Source organism: Cetorhinus maximus, chromosome 26, assembly GCF_964194155.1.
Source record: "Cetorhinus maximus chromosome 26, sCetMax3.hap1.1, whole genome shotgun sequence".
In the NCBI taxonomy this organism is placed as follows: Eukaryota; Metazoa; Chordata; class Chondrichthyes; order Lamniformes; family Cetorhinidae; genus Cetorhinus; species Cetorhinus maximus.
The window spans coordinates 14,467,593-14,486,577 of NC_135904.1; the positions used below are offsets into that span (position 1 = coordinate 14,467,593).

The 18,985-nt window shown below is 41.8% G+C and overlaps 1 protein-coding gene across 3 annotated transcripts in view; it reads right to left on the reverse strand.

Moving 5' to 3' along the window:
* Positions 1-18,985, reverse strand: part of pde8a (phosphodiesterase 8A) — a 123,777-nt gene that overhangs the window by 41,193 nt on the left and 63,599 nt on the right. For all 3 annotated transcript variants that reach the window (XR_013573470.1, XM_078530159.1, XM_078530160.1), the window contains 6 exons: positions 17,579-17,769; positions 16,304-16,363; positions 10,066-10,123; positions 7,499-7,587; positions 6,936-7,014; positions 825-965 (listed from right to left, as the gene is read on the reverse strand). Coding sequence is in view for 2 of the 3 variants with exons in the window: in XM_078530159.1 (XP_078386285.1) it covers positions 825-965; positions 6,936-7,014; positions 7,499-7,587; positions 10,066-10,123; positions 16,304-16,363; positions 17,579-17,769 (618 nt within the window). In the remaining variant the exon portion in view is untranslated. The remainder of the gene's footprint in view (positions 1-824; positions 966-6,935; positions 7,015-7,498; positions 7,588-10,065; positions 10,124-16,303; positions 16,364-17,578; positions 17,770-18,985) is intronic.

Consider the following 18,985-nt stretch of genomic DNA (forward strand, 5'->3'; position numbering starts at 1 on the left):
TACTCTAGCTGTGGCCTAACCAGCGTTTTATACAGTTCCAGCATAACCTCCCTGCTCTTATATTCTATGCCTCAGATAATAAAGGCAAGTATCCCATATGTCTTCTTAACCACCTTATCTACCTGTCCCGCTACCTTAAGGGACTGGTGGACATGCACTCCTCTGATCCTCAGTACTTCCCAGGGTCCTACCATTCAATGTGTATTCCCGTGCCTTGTTTGTCCTGCCCAAGTGCATCATCTCACACTTATCCGGATTAAATTCCATTTGCCACTGATCAACCCATCTGACCAGCCCGTCTATATCCCCCTGTAATCTAAGGCTATCCTCCTCACTATTTACCACCCCACCAATTCCCGTGTCATCCTCGAACTTACCGATCAACCCTCCTGCATTCAAGTCGAAATCGTTTATATATAACACAAACAGCAAGGGACCCAACACCGATCCCTGTGGAACCCCACTGGACACAGGCATCCAGTCATAAAAACACCCCTCAACCATCACCCTCTGGTTCCTGTCACTCAGCCAATTCTGATCCAATTTGCCAAACTGCCTTGGATCCAATGGGCTCTTACCTTCGTTATCAGTCACCCATGCGGGACCTTATCAAAAGCCTTGCTGAAGTCCAAGCAGGCCACATCAAATGCATGATTACGACAGACTGTTTGTTTAAGTTAAATACTCTGCACAAGAGTGAGAGGGGGAGGGGGGTTAGAGAGGGGACGACGAAAGGGATGAGAGAGGCGGGGTGAGTGGGGGTGAAATTAGACATTGGCAATCAACCCCCATCCCCTGGAGGGGTCACATCACCAATCACTCACCTTTCCTTTTTTAATACAGGAGTTGATCGTGTCTAAAAGATCAGTTTTATTTTTATCGCTTTTAGGCACTTCTGTTAGCTCCTTCCCAATCAATTCCTCTCGCTGGTAACCCATCATCACTTCAAATGTAGGATTCACATACTGTGGAACACAAGCAAAATTTTATATCAACCAGATATTTCAGGCCTGATGTGTATGCTCCAAATGGAAGATTTATTAAATGCTTATGGTTCAGTAACTGTTGGTTAGGGTCTCTGCTGTGCAGAGGAACTTCCTTCAACAATGAAATGATTGGAAGTTTATGGTTCATGGTTGTTCAGATTCTATCCTAATGTTTACTTCTTAGTGACAACTGTAATAGGAATTGAACAGCATTAGCACTCAACAGCCCTCGTCAGCTGAGGGAATAAATCTCTGTCGTTCCTGACCAACTATAGGAGTGAATACAATCCGTGCAGAGTGACATCAGCCCTCCTGAATCACCATGGCTGAACTGTATTCTACATGTAATTGTAGAACAGGCCAGGTGGGTTAGGCTTGCAGAAGTGTTGCAGTTGATTTGCTTCACTTGTGAAGTTTTAGTTGGAGGAATTAGTCTCAGCACCCAGCTACATTACAGAAATGTTCTTTGTGACGTTATTTTCAATCGATAGCCTTCTCCATCCTCATCACTCGTTTATCGCCAGGAAGCAGAAACTGTGTTAGAGCTTTATAAAAGATAGGAGAAAGCTTCACTCAAAACACAGAGGAGCAGATTCTCTCCATCAACACTATACCATCCTACAGAACACCAACATTTTACTGGCGGGGGGAAAGGACAATGAGTTAAGCGTCAGCTAGGCTCAACTGGCAACATTCTTACATCTTAAGTCATGGGCTGCAGCTCCAATGTAGGACTTGAGCCCGTCAATGAAGGCCAAGACAGTGCTGTGTCACCACATGGTGAGATGTTAAGCCAAGGCCCCATTTGCCTGTTGAAAGAGGAGCAAGAAGTACCCCTAATGTCCTGGTGATGATTCATCCCTCAAACAAATATTAACCAGGTTGACTGGCCATTTACCAGTATTTCATTGCTGTTTGTGGGACTCTCTCTTGCTGGTGTTTACCTGCATAAGTGACTTCACTTCAAATGTCATTCATTGCCAGTGACACATTTTGAAATCAAACGTACAGATTCTTTTCCCACTCAAGAAATATTACTGCTCAACAAGCTGCTGTAGACACAGGGGTTGCATTGTTGGGCTAAAGGAGGCCTGATATTATGCAGTCAATGCTTTTATTTGGTAATAGGATTTCTTCAGAAAAACACAACTTTATAACTTTGGCATCGCTGTTTCAATCCTGAGGCAACGTTCACCTTCAACAACCACACGTTTTTTACTCCGAGTTCAGTGACTCTTCTTACAGGGCTAATGCTCCACATCGAGCACTCGCAAACGCTTGCACTCCCTGCAGCTTCCTGGTTTTTTTTTTCAGCTAAGCAAGCAGAGTGGGAGTGTGCCAGCAATCCAGAGATGTCTGTAATTCACATCCTCAAAAAGCTCCAGTAGGTTTGTCAAATATCATTTCCCTTTCATAAATCCATGTTGACTTTATCTAATCCCATTGATATTTGCTAAGTGTCCTGTTATCATATCCTTTATAATGGACTATAACATTTTACCTATTACTGATGTTAGGCTAACTGGTCTGTAATTCAGTTTTCTCACTCCCACTTTTTTAAATAATGGGGTTACATTTGCCACCCTCCAGTCTGCTAGAACTGTTCCAGAATGTTTAGCAACAATAAATCATTGTGGCTATCTACAGGATACTCTGAGCGAGGTAGCAATATGCCCTTTCACCTCCAAGTTCAATATCTGAATTCAGCCCAGATTGATCTCTATTTGTAGGAGTCCTACAGGTTGTGTCTACAGCATTAGAAACTATAAGCTACATGCTACTTATTGGCACTAGACACTGCACTAGGTTAGAGCATACACAGGAATTGCCATTGCCCTCCAACATGGGATTAATACAATCTGGGTTGAATTATGCAATGCAAGGGTTAGCTACATTGACAGGAACCAATTGCAAGAACTCCCCCATCCCCCACCACGACAAGCACTGATATAAAAGCTCCAAATGACTTTCAGTAGTAGTAGTTGTAGTGTTGCAGTATGAGAGTTAAACAACTGTAATAAACCAAGATTAAAGCAAAATACTGTGGCTGCTGGAAATCTGAAATAAAAACAGAAAATGCTGGACAAAATCAGCAGGTCTGGCAGCATCTGTGCAGAGAGAAACAGAATTAACATTTCAAGACTGTCTGACTCTTCTTCAGAGCTAAAAAGTAAAAATATGATGGATTTTATACTGTTTAAGAGGGGGCAGAGCAGGTAGAACAAGATAAAAGGTCAGGGATAGGTGACAGCTAAGGAGAGATTGATTAAAACAAAAAGCTAAAAGATTAAGATTGTCATGGACACAAGACAAAGGGAGTGTTAGTGGCAAAGAGTAAAGAAGGTGCTGATAGTGGAATAAAGGTAAGATAGCAGAAGGTGTTAATAGCAGAACAAGGGTCAGAACTTGTGAAAGCACAACATAAAAACAAGTGACAGATGGCCGTGTGCGGGGAGGGCAGGTTTGGGGAAAAGAAAAAATGAATAAATCATTAAATATAAAAAATAAACACCTTTTTAAAGAAATAAATAAAAATTGGATTAAAAAAGGAGTCAAGAGGGGTGAGTTCATGGTCTGAAGTTGTTGAACTCCATGTTTAAGTCTGGAAGGTTGTAAGGTGCCTAATCGGAAGATGAGGTGCTGTTCCTCCAGTTTGTGTTGGGCTTCACTGGAACATTGCTGCAGGCCAAGGGCAGACATGTGGGCATGAGAGCAGGATGGAGTGTTGAAATGGCAAGTGACAGGAAGGTCTGGGTCATGCTTGCGAACTGAGTGAAGTGTTCAGCAAAGCGGTCACCCAGTCTGCGTTTAGTCTCCCCGATGTAGAGGAGACCGCATTGGGAGCAGCAAATGCAGTAGAGCAAATTGAAGGAGGTGAAAGTGAAGCGCTGGGGCCTTGGACAGTGAGGAGAGTGGACGTAAAGGGGCAGGTGCTGCATCTTCTGCGATTGCATGGGAAGGTGCCATGCGAGGGGGATGAGGTATTGGGGGTGATGGAGGAGTGGACCAGGGTGCCCCAGAAGGAATGGTCCCTACAGAATGCTGACAATAGGGGGCGAGGGGAAGATGTGTTTGGTGGTGGCATGATGGGAAATGGCAGAGGATGATCCTTTGAATGCAGAGGCTGATTGGTGAAAAGTGAGGACAAGGGGGATGACCCTATCATGGTTCTGGGAGGGAGAGGAAGGTGTGAGGGCAGAGGCGCGGGAGATGGGTCGGACACGGTTGAGGGCCCTGTCAACCATCGTGGGTGGAAAACCTTGGTCAAGGAAGAAGGAGGACATGTCAGGAGCGCCTTTTTGGAAAGTGGCATCATCGGAACAGATGCAATGGAGGCGAAGGAACTGAGAGAATGGGATGGAGTCACTAAAGGAAGCAGGGTGTGAGGAGCTGTAGTCGTGTTAGCTGTGGGGGTCGGAGGGCCTGTAGTGAATATTGTTGGACAGTCTATCATCAGAAATGAAGACAGAGAGGACAAGGAATGGAAGGGAAGTGTCAGAGATGGTGCATGGAGAGGTGAGAAAGGGTGGATGTTGGAAGCAAAACTGATAAATTTTTCCAGGTCCAGACGAGAGCATGAAGCGGCACCAATACAGTCATCGATGTACGAGAAAGAGAGAGGGAGGGGGCCTGAGTAGGGTTGGAACAAGGAATGTTCCACATACCCCACTTAAAGACAGGCATAATTGGGGCCCATGCGGGTACCCATAGCCACACCTTTTATCTGGAGGAAGTGAGACAAGTTTAAGGAGAAATTGTGCAGTGAGAGAACAAGTTCAGCCAGACAGAGGAGAGTGGTGGGTGATGGGGGTTGTTCGGACCTCTATACAAGGAAGAAGCAGAGAGCCCTCAGACCATCCTGATGGAGGATGGAGGTGTAGAGGGATTGGAAGTCCATGGTGAAGAGGCAGTGGTTAGGGCCAGGAAACTGGAAATTGTTGATATGATGTAGGGCATCGGAGAAATCACAAATGTAGGTGGGAAGAGGCTAGACAAAGAGAGAGAGAATGGAGTCAAGATAGGAAGAAATGAGTTCCGTGGGGCAACAAAGGCTGAAATGATGGGTCTACCAGGACAATCCTGTTTGTGGATTTTGGGAAAGAGGTCGAAGCGGGCTGTGCAGGGTTGGGAGACTATGAGTTTGGAAGCTATGGAGGGAAGATCTCTGGAGGAGATGAGGTCAGTGACAGTCCTGGAAACAACAGCCTGATGTTCAGTGGTGGGGTCATGGTCCAGGGGGAGGTAGAAGAGTGCCTGAGAGTTGGCGCTCAGCTTCTGCCAGACAACAACAGCACCACCCTTTTCAGCAGGTTTGATAAAGTCAGGGTTTAACCTGAGGAAACGGAGTGAGGCAAGTTCAGAAGGAGACAGGTTGGAGTGGGTGAGAGGATCAGAGAAATTAAGACGGCTGATGGCACGCCAACAATTCTCAATGAGAAGATCAAGAGCAGGTAAGAGGCCAGAAGGAGGTGTCCAGGTAGACGGAGAATACTGGAGGTAGGTGAAAGGATGCATTGAACAGGGGGCAGATAAGCCAATCACACAGCTCAGGCATCCTCAAAGTCCCATAGTACGTCACTCACTGTTTTGTTGCACAGTCTGTGCTTTCCTCAAGAAACAAAATAAAGGGTCAGCTAAAACTTACATTTATTTAACAGCTCATCAAAGCTCTCAAACTATTGGAAGCAGGACTGTGTACAGTTCTTGTCACTACATTATAGGAAGCAAGTGACTGCACCAAAGAGGGGATTTACAAGGATGTTACCAGGAGTGGAGTATTTTAGCGATGAGGAAAGATTGGATAAGTTGGTGTTGACTTCTGTGGAACAGAGGAGGCTGAGAGTCAATTAATTGGTGTTCAAAATTATGAAGGACCTAGGAAGAGTGGATAGGAAGGAACTGTTTCCCCTAGCAGAGAGGTCAGTAACTAGGAAACATAGATTTAAAGTGATTGATAAGAAGGATTTTGAGGGGAGTTGAGGATAATTTTTCACCCAGAAGGTAGTGGGGATCTGGAATTCACTGCCCGAAACAATCCTCATCACATTAAAATATACTTGGAAATGCACTTGAAGTGCTGTAACCTAGAGGTCTACAGAGCAAGAGGTGGAAATTAGGATTAGGTTGGATAGTTCTTTTTTGGCTAGCACAGGAACAATGGGCCGAACAGCCTCCTCCTCTGCTGCAAATTTTCTGTGCTTCTAACAGCAATGGAATGAATAGCTAATTAAATTTGTTCTTGGTCATTGAGGGAGGGATGCTGCACAGGGCATTGGAAGCATTCTGAACTCCTTTTTGCTGAATCTTTAGCATTCACTTAAACCAGTGGAATAGTCAGACGAATGTTAACATTTGACCCAAAAAATACCGGCTGCAACGAGGCAGCTGTTCTTTAACGCTGTACTGCAATGTCTGCTGATTGATTTCATAGATCCTGGAGCAAAGCTTAAAACTGCAATTTTCCATTTCAGAAAGGAGAATGTTGCAAGCTTACATTGGTCAGTTTAATTTCTAAAAAATATTTCACAAGGATCATTTAGCCCCTTCAATGTATACTGCTAGTGCAGGATGAGACAGGCCAGCATCTTGGGTATGGCACTAATACAGCCCGGCCTTCTAACCTGCGAGGCTATTTCATCAATATCTAGTTCTGATGAGAAGCCACTGAGCTCAAACTCACAATTTATTCCTCTCATAAACTGTGTGAATTGTTACGAAGTTTCAGCAATTTCTGTTCATATTTTAGATTTCAAACATCCACAGTACTTTGCCTTTGATTTTAATCAGCATCATGGTGGGTTAATTATGTGCTGTTTACACTCTGTGAATTTTGCATTTAAAGGTGAAAATAGAGAACGTTGATACAATATAGTGATTGAAAATATGGAAGACGTTTGCTGGTTGTTACCACTTTCAGAGTGAGGAGACTGAAAACATTAATTAACAAACCTGAATAATATTATCTTCGCTTGTAATTTCTATTGATTCTTGACTTTGTTCCAAAGCTGTGAAGATTGCACTACATGCCCTGAAAGACAGAGAGACAATGATTCTATGAAAGCTGCACAATAGTGAGCAGGCAATTCACACTGCGTGCAATTTGTGTATGAAAACTAGCTGAACCCTCAGAGTATACAGAATTTCCAAAACATAGGGACAAATATATTTATTTGGACATTTTTCTTTTAAAGGTGACCTTTTATTATTCTTTCCAAAAAGATGGACTGCATGCACATTTTGATATTAAAAACATGCCTTAGCCACCCACCCACCCACCCAGCACCACCTGCAGTGCAGAGGTTAGATGGACCAATTATGCATCTGAAGATTTAAATGAAAGGGGCCGACGGGAATTGTGGAGATTTCCCCCAGAAGTGGACAGAAAGATGCCATGATCTGAATGATGAATCTGTACACACTAAACCAGGGCTGAATTATTAATATAACACTTGCTGTATGTAATATCCAGCCAATCCACCAGCGCTATACATCAATGAAGCAGGCTGAATTACCTCAGTTTGAACTGTGCACGTACTTCTCCAAACTCCAACTGGATCAGTTCATTGTAACAGGCAATGATACTGGGATTTTCAATGTACCACTGGGGAGACAAACACATCAACAGTGAAACTGCACAAGCAAACCCCCAATGTGCCCCAATATTAACAAGGTAAGTTAAATTAGCTAGCCAGCTCTGCAACTGATCCCCATCCATGCTACCAGAGAAGTCAAGCTTTGGTTATGAAGAGGCTAGAGGAACGAGGACTCCGATTTCTACCGAGCCGCCGATGAAAGAGGTTCAAACTCAGGAAAAGTTGATTGGTTAAATTGAGCAAAAGCTATTTCTATTGCTCCACAGGTTTGAGATTAAAGAACGCAATTTAATGATGAAAACTATGGCAGAAGATAAAAAAAACCAAGTTTGTTAGGACATGAAACTGTGGAGAAAGCAGATTCCGTTGTAGCTTTTAAGAGAGCTGGGTAAATATTCAAAATAAGAAAAAAGTATTAAAAAAAGAGATTAGGAAAATGGAGCGAAAATGGGACTGAATGAATAACTACTTCAGGGAACCCAGACCCAGGAATGTTTGAGAACAGGAAAAAGGGCTTTTCGTGCAGCAATCCAGCCTTTAGTTATTTCCAAGCCTACCAACCCATCCCCTGACCAAACCTCCAATTCGCTCAGAAAATAATTTGTTGCCAAATGCTCTTGAACCTACATATCACTTGTTCTCCTAACCTGTTTACCTTTATGTTAAGGAAAGATTCTTCTAAATTTCCTTTTCTATGGACAGATCATGAACCCTCTGCGGAGTGTTATCTAGATGAATCTGGTCAATTAGTCAGCTAGAAATAGAGTTCTCCAAAAATAATCTCTTCTGATTTGTATGCTGCCCAGCTACTGCAATTTCATTTATAATGCCAGTGCTGACGGATTCACTGATATTCCCTAGATCTCACTCCTACCAGCATGCATTACAGCTGTTCCATTTAGTTCTCTCTTTATGGTTCATTATTCCCACACCAGTTACTTTATACTTACCAAATCTACCTAACATCTACCATCTATTATGCACAGAAAAAGCCACTTTATTTTTAGGAGAGTGCAGAAGGTCTCCCCTTCGATTATCCCCACTATTGCTTTGAGGCTATTTTGCATTTTCTTCCCTCCCTACCTTATCCTTTGTAATGCTAACCGTAATAAGCCAACACAGGGACAGTGGGTGGAATGGCCTCCCACTGTATTCCATGATTAATCTAATGTATATTGAACATGAAAGGAAAGCAATCTGCTTTCAAGCTCTGGATAAGAATGTTTAAATCAGACTCTAAATGAATTATTTTTAAAAGGTTAAGTGCCATGTCTTGGAGATGTTGCTGAAAAAGGAAGACATTCTATCGAAGTTTTTCATCTTGCACTGATCAGGATAGGCACATGAATGTCAAATTTCAAAGGAAACAACAATTTATACTGCATGACAAAAGGTTACTGATTGGTTGGCACGTGGACTCTGATTAGCCAAGATGTTGCCATGGGAGCTATTGTTCCCCCTCATGCCTTTGCTTATTCAAAAAAAGGTACAATGTCTGGATATATTCCTTTTGCCTGCAGAGGACAGGTCCCTGTGTAACCTTTAGCAAGCTTAAGTGAGCTACATTGTGATCCTGACTGACGATCTTAAATTGGTTGTTATTGCAATTCTTAGCACACTCAGGATTACTCAGCAAGTGCTTCCCAATCGCGGAATCACATCTAATGTTAGATATTATGTTCTGAGTTTTGCAAGCAAGGGTTGGTTGAGTACGGTTTAAATGTTCAAAATCATCTATTTCCAGGGAGATTTTCGCAACTTTACTTCCTTTTCATCTCTCCCATTTGGCAGGGACTCTGGCAATATTTAAACCGAAGACCAAAACAAAATTGATACCGGAGCTGTGATTCTTCAGTGCAGTAGAAACTTTTTTTGGCACAACACTGAGGCTGGAAGTGGAGCAAACTGGTCATGGATAAGGCAGATGAAATGAGGTACAACAAATATGACAGATACATCAGCACTGGGGGACTGAGCAGGGAACCTAAAGTACAAAGGAAATACAACTTGTACAGAACAAAAAAAATGCAACACATACTAAACTTACATAACCTACATTATATATTACACCAATGATCCAACTGAAAGGCTTGGAAATGAAGTTTTGACGTGCAAGTCTACCTTCCACCTGTCTATTGCACTCCCAGGTTTAAAATAATCTATTGCCCAAATTAATAAAGCCCCATCAGAGCAGCTATTGGACAAATGATGAAGGACCTCACAGAGTTCTTTGAAAAATGAATTTCTAAGGAATTTCCACCATCTGCCGAATAAGCTATCGGCAACATTAATACTTTTTGTATTCCATCTGGGATTTTAGCTATTGAGCATTGTGATCTACAGATCAGAAGCACAAGTCCTGTTTAAAGAATTCACAACTCCCATGACTGGGGTCACTAATCCCATCCCACTGTTACAGAGTAGCTTCATCATGCTCACAATCAGTAGCCCGAGGCTAAACTACAGAAAAAAAATCAGTAACCTACCCGTGTGAAGCCTGCAGCAATTAGTGGCATCACGGAGCTCTCCTCCTGATCCCCTTGTCTAAGATGCAACAACAGTGCAATTGTGAAATTAATAATGGTTTCGAAAAAGTGTCAATATACGATCTGTTTTAAAATAAAAAGCCATGTGGATTGGTAAATTTTTTATAACACTGAACTTGTTAAAAGACAAATAAACTTCTCTTATAACACATTAGGCCTCAGATTAGTCACAATAGTTACATCCAACATTTCATCTTGTATTTACATAGATCCTTTCACATCCTTAGGACCTCAAAGAATTTCAGTAGTTAATTATTTTTGACATGCAACTATTGTTATTCTGGAAAATTATGCATCTAACCTGCACACAAGCAGTATTGAGATAAACATGCAGTTAAAGTTGTCAGGTAGATGGGATAAGTTGAAGGGGTAATGTTGACCTAGATCGTGGGAGAGAACCGCTCTTCTATGAAGAATGCAACAGGATCTTGTATATCTAATGGGGTGGGCAGACAAAAGCTGTGCTTTGACAATTCAGCTGAAAGATAGTAGCTGATAGCTCAGCATTCCCTCGATGCAGTACTGGAACCAGCCTGGATTACGAATTCAAGTGTCTGGAGTAGGGCTTGTACCCTCGAGCTTTAACTCAGGGCAAGAGTGCTACCACTTAAACTAAGATGACACTTAGAAGAAATCAACTTGTACTTCATTAAACCTGGCCAACTTCTCTGTTTTATTCAGTTTTGCCATTTGATGACAGTCATATTAGCATACCTACACTATTAAATAATATTTTTGTTCCCTTTTCACGTCTCCTGTGCCCAAGTCAAGAGAATAGGTAAAATACCCACCAGGCCCCTGACAGTCCCAGCATAGTTGGGGTGGTGTTCAAGTGGAGTCCTGGGTAACTTCCCCTCCAATTCTCTTTGCCCTTCCTGTGCTCAGAATCACCTTCTGACAGAAAGTTGAGATTAGAGCTTTATTGCACAGATAATAGTGAGCAAAATAGCACTCTGGTTAAACTCCAGTTGGAGTATTGAGCCTGGGCAGCAAAGTGCAAGAAGGATGTCAAGGCCTTCAATAGGGTGCAGAGGACATTTACTAAAATGGTACCAGGAATGAAAGATTTCAGTTATGTGGAGAGATTAGAAAAACTGGGGTTGATCACCTTAAAGCAGAGAAGATTAACACAAGAAACAGGATTTGGAATAAGCCATGTGGTCCCTTGTGGAACCTGCTCTGCTATTCAAGATTATGATGGGACCTTCAGGTCAAATCCACTTTCCTGCCCCATCCACATATTCCTCAATTCCCTTAAATGTCCCAAAAACCTCTCGAATCTTGAAAATGCTCACTGACTGAGCATCCTCAGGCCTCTAGAGGAGACAGTTTCAATGGTTCACAACTCTCCAAGGTGAAGAAATCTCATTTGACCTCTAATTCTGAGACTGACCTCTAGTTCTAGACTCTCCAGCCAGGGGAAACAGTCCCTACCATCTACCCAGTCAAGCTCTTCCAGTTTTTAAATCTTCAGTGGGACCACCTCTCATTCCTCTAAATTCCAGAGCATATAAAGCCTATTGGACTTGGAGGACAGCCCTCCCATTCCAGGAATCAATCTTGTGAACCTTCATTCCATACCCTCCTTCCTTACGCAAAGTAAACAAACTGTAAACAGCACTCCAGGTGATCTCACCAAAGCCCCACGTAATTGCTGCCAGGCGTCCTTACTCTTATACTGCAACGCATTTACAATAAAAAGGCAAACTTACCACTTGCTTTTCTAATGCTCATTGCGCCTGCATGGTTCACCTGCAATGATACCCAAATCACACTGAATCCCAAGATTTACACATCACCACACCATAGGCCATCTGTCACCTTTTTGCCTAATCACTTAACCTATCTATATCTCTTTTCAGTCTGTGTCTTCCTCAGAGCTTACTTTTCCATCTAGCTTTGTATCATCAACAAACTGGGGATACATTACGCTTGGCCCCCTCACCCAAGCCGTTAATATTAGATTAGTCGTTTGGTAGAGTAGGACTTGAGTATTGCTGAAAAAAAAGAGATGTGTCCAAGTTTTTTGTCTTGCACTCATCAGGACGCTCACAAGAATACCAATATAAAGGGGGAAAACAACAATTTATACTGTATGTGAAGAGATTGCTGATTGGTTGGCAAGTGGCGTTGCCATGGAGAATGCGCCACTGATGGTGACATTTAACTGAAATTTAGACCAGGCAGCTTGACCCCGATTGGTCAAGGCATTGCCCTGAGGAATGAGTCAGCGAATGGCTGCCACTTATTTTGTTTAGTTGAAACAGGCGCAATGTGCATATATGTTCTTTGTCTGCAAAGAACAGGGTCCTGTGTATTAATATATGTAGCGTCCAGTACGTGCAAATACGCCATGCTATCCCAAAAATAACCCTTTTTACTTAACTGTTTTCAGTCCGTCAAACAGCTATAATCTTGTGCAACAATCTCTCATGTGGCATTTTATCAAATAACTTATTAAAATTCAACCTATATTTGCTGGCTCCCCCTTGACAATCATGTCAGCTATACCCTCAAAGAATAGGTTTGTCATACAACTTTCCTCTTAGAAAACCATGCTGACTTTGCCTCATCAAAGCAATTTTCCAATTGCCCTGTTACCATGTCTTTAATAATGGATTCCAGCATTTTCCCAACTGAGTCAGGCTAATTAACCTACAGTTCCCCATTTTCTCTCAACCACTCTTCTTTAACAGTGGGGTTATATTTACTATCTTCCAATGTACAGGGGCCATTCGACATAAGTCTGGAAAATCATTACTAAGGCACTTATTATCTCTGCAGCCACATCTTTTAAAATCCTAAAATGTAGGCCATTGGGTCCTGGGGATCTGTCAGGTGTCAGTCTCAATAATATTCTAGCACATTTTCTTTACTAATTTATGGAATAGATTGATAGGATGGTAACAGCACAAAGAAGCAACTTGGCCTGTTGTGTTCATGCCAGTTCTAATAGCTACTAAGCTAGTCCCACTCCCCTGTCCTTTCCCCATAACCCTAAACATTTTCTCCATAAATAGATCCCCTTTTTGGTCTCTAATTGAACCCACCTACCTCTTGCTACCTCTTCATTATTTATATATCGAAAGACGACTTTTGGATTCTCTTTTATGTCATCTTCCAGTCTCTTCCCATATTCACTCCTTGCCTTTCCATTTCTTTCTTCATATTCCCTCTGAACTTTCTATATTCAGCCTAGTTCGCGCTTGTATTATCAACTTGAGAGCTGTCATATGTTCCTTTTTCCATTTCATTTTATTCTCCATCTCTTCCGTCATCAAGGAAGCTCTGGCATTGGTTGCCTCACCTTTCCACCTTGTGAGAATGTGCCCGAACTCTTGCCTTTTTAAAAGGCAGCCTATTATTCCGCTACAGTTCTGCATGCCAATCTTTGACTCCAATTTACCTGGGGCAGATCTGTTCTCACCGTCAAGCCAAAAAGACATCCTGCCTATCTCACAAATGAATAACGTGGTTTATGAATATCAGTGCCAGTGTGATGCTAGGTTTGTAGGCCGGACGTCCCAAAGACTGGCGAATCGTATCAAACGTATCACCCCAGCCGCTGATCGCAATGGGCAAGGTACCCAACCAGCCCGTGCTTGCAAAACTCAAAACAGTGCCCAACATAAGGTGTGATCCTGCGATTGGACATTTGCTAAATAATCCTCAGTGTGCTAAGAATTACGCTGACAGCCAATTTAATATTGTCAGTCGGACTCACAGTGTGGCACATTTGTGTGCACTGGAAGCTACATCTATTAATACACAGGACCCTGCTCTTTGTAGACAGAAAGAACATATACACACATTGCACCTGTTTCAGCTAAACAAAACAGTGACAGCCATTCGCTGGTTCATTCCTCAGGGCAATGCCTTGACCAATCAGGGTCAAGCTACCTGGTTTAAATTTCAAACAATGCTTGGCAGTTAACTGCCAGTCGCTAGTGGTGCATTCTCCATGGCAACACCTCTACCAGAGTCCACTTGCCAACCAATCACACTCTCTTCACATACAGTACAAATTGTTGTTTTCCCCTTATATTGGTGTTCTTGCGAAGTGTCCTGATGAGTGCAAGATGAAAAGCTTTGACATGTCTCTTTTTTTCAGCAATACTCAAGTTCTGTACTAGCAAACAGTTGCCTAGTTGTGTATTTTTTTAAACTCTTAACCAAACAGATCCTCACTTCAACACTAATTTTCTCCTTAATCAATGCTGTTCCTTTCTCTTTGTTCCCTACCTTTCCTGAACACTTTGTATCAAGAATATTTAGTGCCTAGTACTGCCCTTCTTTGAGCCCATGGGGTTACCGGCACCTACAGCTTACCAACCTTATTTACCACGCTTTGTGCATTTACCAACATGCATAGTAAACCCAATTTAAACCTTATTGCATTTCTTGTTAGGTCTTCATCCACCTAAAACCTAACTATTTCTTACTCTAGGGCTATCCATCTTCCCAATCTTTTCTGCACTTTGTTTCTCTTCTCTAATGCTACATCCTAGCTCCCACCCCCTGCCAAATTAGTTTAAATCCTCCCCGACAGCAGCATGATCTGTGTTTTGTGCTGTGAAGACAAACAATACTTGTTTAACATCTTAAGTCATTTCCTTATTCCCCATTATAATTTCCTCTAAGGGACCCATTTTTACTTTTGCTAATATATTCCCTTCAATGTGCTCATAAAAGCAGACTAAGAGATTTTACCTTTCTTGCTATTTTACTCTCATTCTATTATTATCTATTTCTTGGTCATCTTTTGCTGAATTTTAAAACTCAGCCAATCCTCGGGCTTATTACTCCTTTTGGCAACATTCTATTCCTCTACCTTTAAGCTATATAATCTTTAAATTCACTAAGGTTGGATTGGCTTTTCAGTGAAGATCTTATTCCTCAAGGGATTGTATACTCAGAGAATTATGAATTATTTAAACATTTGTAATTGGTTATCTACCATCATATCTTTGAATTTAATTATAAACCTACCTCAGCCAACTTGCCTCACATACCATTAATTGGTTTTGTTTACATTTAAGATCCTAGTTTCGGACATAGCCATAACACTTTCAAATTTAAGATGAAATTCAATCATATTATGATCACTTTGCCTCCGATAATCCTTTACTCTAAGGTCCCATTACACAATACTAGATTGAAAATAGCCTGTTCCTGGTTGGCTGCTTGACATATTGTTCTAAAAAGCTGCCTTGAATGTGATCCATGGGCTTGCTCTCTGTGTTACTTTTGTCAATTTGGTCTGCTCAGTCTATATGAAGATTGAAGATCCCCAGGACTATTGCATTATCCTTTTTATAGGCTGCTTTAATTTCCTGGTTTACACTCTGTCCAACGCTATCGTTACTGTTAGGGAGTCTGTAAACTAGGAGGTTTGATAATGATCGTTAAAAATCATGAGAGGTTTTAATAGATTGAGTAAGGGGACTGGTTTTCAGTAGGATTCAGATTTAATGTAATTGGCAAAAGGACTAGAGGCAACATGAGGGGGAAAAAAAATACTTTTGAAAATCTGGAATGCATGAGCGGGCGGGGGAAGCAGATTCCAAAATATTATTCAAAAAGGGTTTTGCGTAAAAACTTGAAGGGGAAAAATTTGCAGGGCTATAGAGAAAGAGTAGGGATGTGGGACAAAACGAATAACTCTTTCAAAGAGCTGGCACACGAACAACGGGCCAAACATGCCTCTTCTTAAAAATTTATTCATGGGATGTGGGCATCGCTGGCTAGGCCAGCATTTATTGCCATCCCTAATTGACCCCGAGAAGGTGGTGGTGAGCTGCCTTCTTGAACCACTGCAGTCCATCTGGTGTATGTACACCCATGGTGCTTTTAGGGAGGGAGGTCCAGGATTTTGACCCAGCAACAGTGAAGGAACAGCGATATATTTCCAAGTCAGGATGGTGAGTGGCTTGGAGGGGAACTTCCAGGTGGTGGTGTTCCCATCTATCTGCTGCCCTTGTCTTTCTAGATGTTAGTGGTTGTGGGTTTGGAAGGTGCTGTTCAATAGGCTCGGTATGCTGTACCATTCTAAGGTTCTCTGATATCACGAGGCCTTAAAGCATTGCACCATCTCCTCGTCTTACCAAGTCTGAACCAGTTACTTTAATGAAGGATGCCTTTCTTTCCGCTCCCATTCAAAAAATAATAAAGTACTTACGGTCGTTTCGCAACAGCAACAATGACAGCATTTTCTGACGACTTTGTTGCTCTGATGGATCTACAAGTAATGGCCACAATTACTTTACCATCACATACAATACAGAGTGTACAGATAAATATCAGAATCACAGTTACACTGGACCATGGAACTGGACGTCCAGTGATCAATGCAAGCGTCAACCTAATCACTTCATTCTAGGGAAACTTACACAAGGCACAGATCCTGGAAAATTTTCATATGAAGCACCTCAACCTCCCTTTACTCCACCCCTTTGTGTGCATGTATACACACAAACTATATGAACTAAAAAGGTAATGAGAAAATTAGCTAACATCACGCACTGGGTGTGGAGTAGATACTGTTCTGTACTCCAGCGGGTGAAGTGTCATTTTCAGCAGTTTGGGGAACATCATGTCACTCTAACAACAGGCCAAGGTGTGCTAAAAACCATCAAAGGCATGTGTGTTCAAACAGGCATTTGATAAAAAAAAAAGGTAAATTGAGATTTAAAACTAAAGCATTTTCAAGCTATAATGTTCCATTATTAGGAACTCAAATGATGTATTTAGAGTCAGAGGGAAGCATGGGGGCGGGGGTAAGTATTTGTCATGTGCTACTGATACCTAGCTGCAGGTCTCCAATTGTGCCTCATTAAAAGTAGAAGCTGAAATGTTCTCGAAACATGTTCCATTCATATCTGAATAGGAGAGGGGCAGGTTAACCTCCTCCTAGAGACCCAAAGTCAGTTCAGAGGGCTGTTACCTAAAGCATTGAATGGTCTTCTCTCTTTTCAATTCCCAAAGGACTGATGTTCAATGTAACACTGGTTACATTTTCCTTTCCATCTGTTGGATTATTTAAATCAACAAGGGTCTCTCAAAGAGATGAAATTATTTCCATAGCTGCTAGTTGGTGTATATGAAATTGAGTGGCACAAATACTCAAAACGAAAGTGTTTAGTAGGAAACCGAATACAAGCTAAAAACAGGAAAGACTTAGAAACACTCAGCAAGTCATACAGTGTACGTGGAGAGAAAAACAGTTAACATTTCAGGTTGATGACCTTTCACTAGAACTTGCTGAGTACTTCCAGCATTTTCTATTTTCATTTCAGATTTCCAGCATCTGCATTATTTGGCTTTGGTTTTCAAACCTGATACAAATGTTAGAAACTGAATCTGACAACTATCATCAACATTTGTGTTCATGAAACTGGCCAGACTCAATGATGAATCAATTGCCTGTAGACTGCAGTCAAGGGCAACAACTCACCGACACAGCGCTTCTGCATCAAAGTATGTGGAATGTCTATGATCTATGATGATGATCTCATGATCCTTGTCTAAGAAACATTCCAGTGCAGCCTCTGGCGTCTGTACCACATTGCACTTGTACCCCGCCCTGTCACACGCCCACCAGAATCCAGTACTCTGGCTATCTTCCTTGGCAAACACTAGAAGTACCTGGGGAGGGGGGAAAAAAGATTCATATTGAAGCACCCTGACTGATCTGAAATGAATGACAGCTCCAGAGCGGGAGAGAAAACTTGGCTTGTTGTAAGTATTTCAACATTAAAAAAATACACACCGAGAGGAAAAGATATCTAATGAGACAGGTTCACAAAATGAACTGTCCAAATCAGACCCAAAGAAATATTTCCATTATGGCTATAAAATCTTCACAGTGTTGTGGCAACTTTGAGCAATTTGCACTCGGTCTTCCAGCAGCTAGATTCAGTGAAGCGGCTAATTTACCGCTTCTACTGGCTGTGCCATGCCATTGCCACCAAGACCCACAAAGCCCAATTTAAAAACAGGACAGTGGAATGGTGTAAAAGGGCAGAGGCTTGAGTTCAACTCAACACCATACAGGTATCAGGTACCTTCCAGCTGACTGTACAAAGCACCAATTCTCACTCCTGCATTCTCACCTGTAAGCTAACAGCAGGAGTCACCCAGGCTCAATGTGAATAAGCCCCGCTGCTCAAAGCCTGATGAATTTCAAAACTTTCACACATGGTTCGTGCTCAAATTGAGCAACTCATCTCACCTTTTAAATGTGAATTACAAGTAGAGCCTGGCCAAAATGTTGTTGTAGCATGTCCAGATAAACCGGCCATGTGGATCAAGTTTTCACCCAACAGGGTGATGTGATCTGAAACACTCATACAAAGGCCACGTACCACCAGATACTGATCAAAGCTGAATTACTTCATCAGTAATATTCCTATCTAGATTGAATTCTACATAATCTGCAGATAAAGCCCATGGGTAAATACCTCACTGCCCATTTATTTAATCCAAGCAAAAGCAAATATTTTACACAAAAGTAGTTCAACTTCTAAAATGTGCTGTTAAGTATCAGCCAGAAGCAATAGCTTTTAGTTATTAAATATTTTTCAAAAACATTATAAAAAGCTGAAACAGTTAATTGCTGAATGAATGGGGCCTGATTGTCTGCAGTTTGGCTATAACGCCTTTTACAATGCTGAACATTGCTCATTATACATACAGCATGAAGAAAATGTAATGCCCAGATCATTAACTCCCGGTAGTAGTGATGGCCAAGAGGCATTACATCAGACAATGTTCAAAATGAATTATGTCTGGATTAATTAATTTTCTGTTTACTGACAACAAAGTAGCTGTCACATTAATTCAACCTTTGTGAAATTACAGA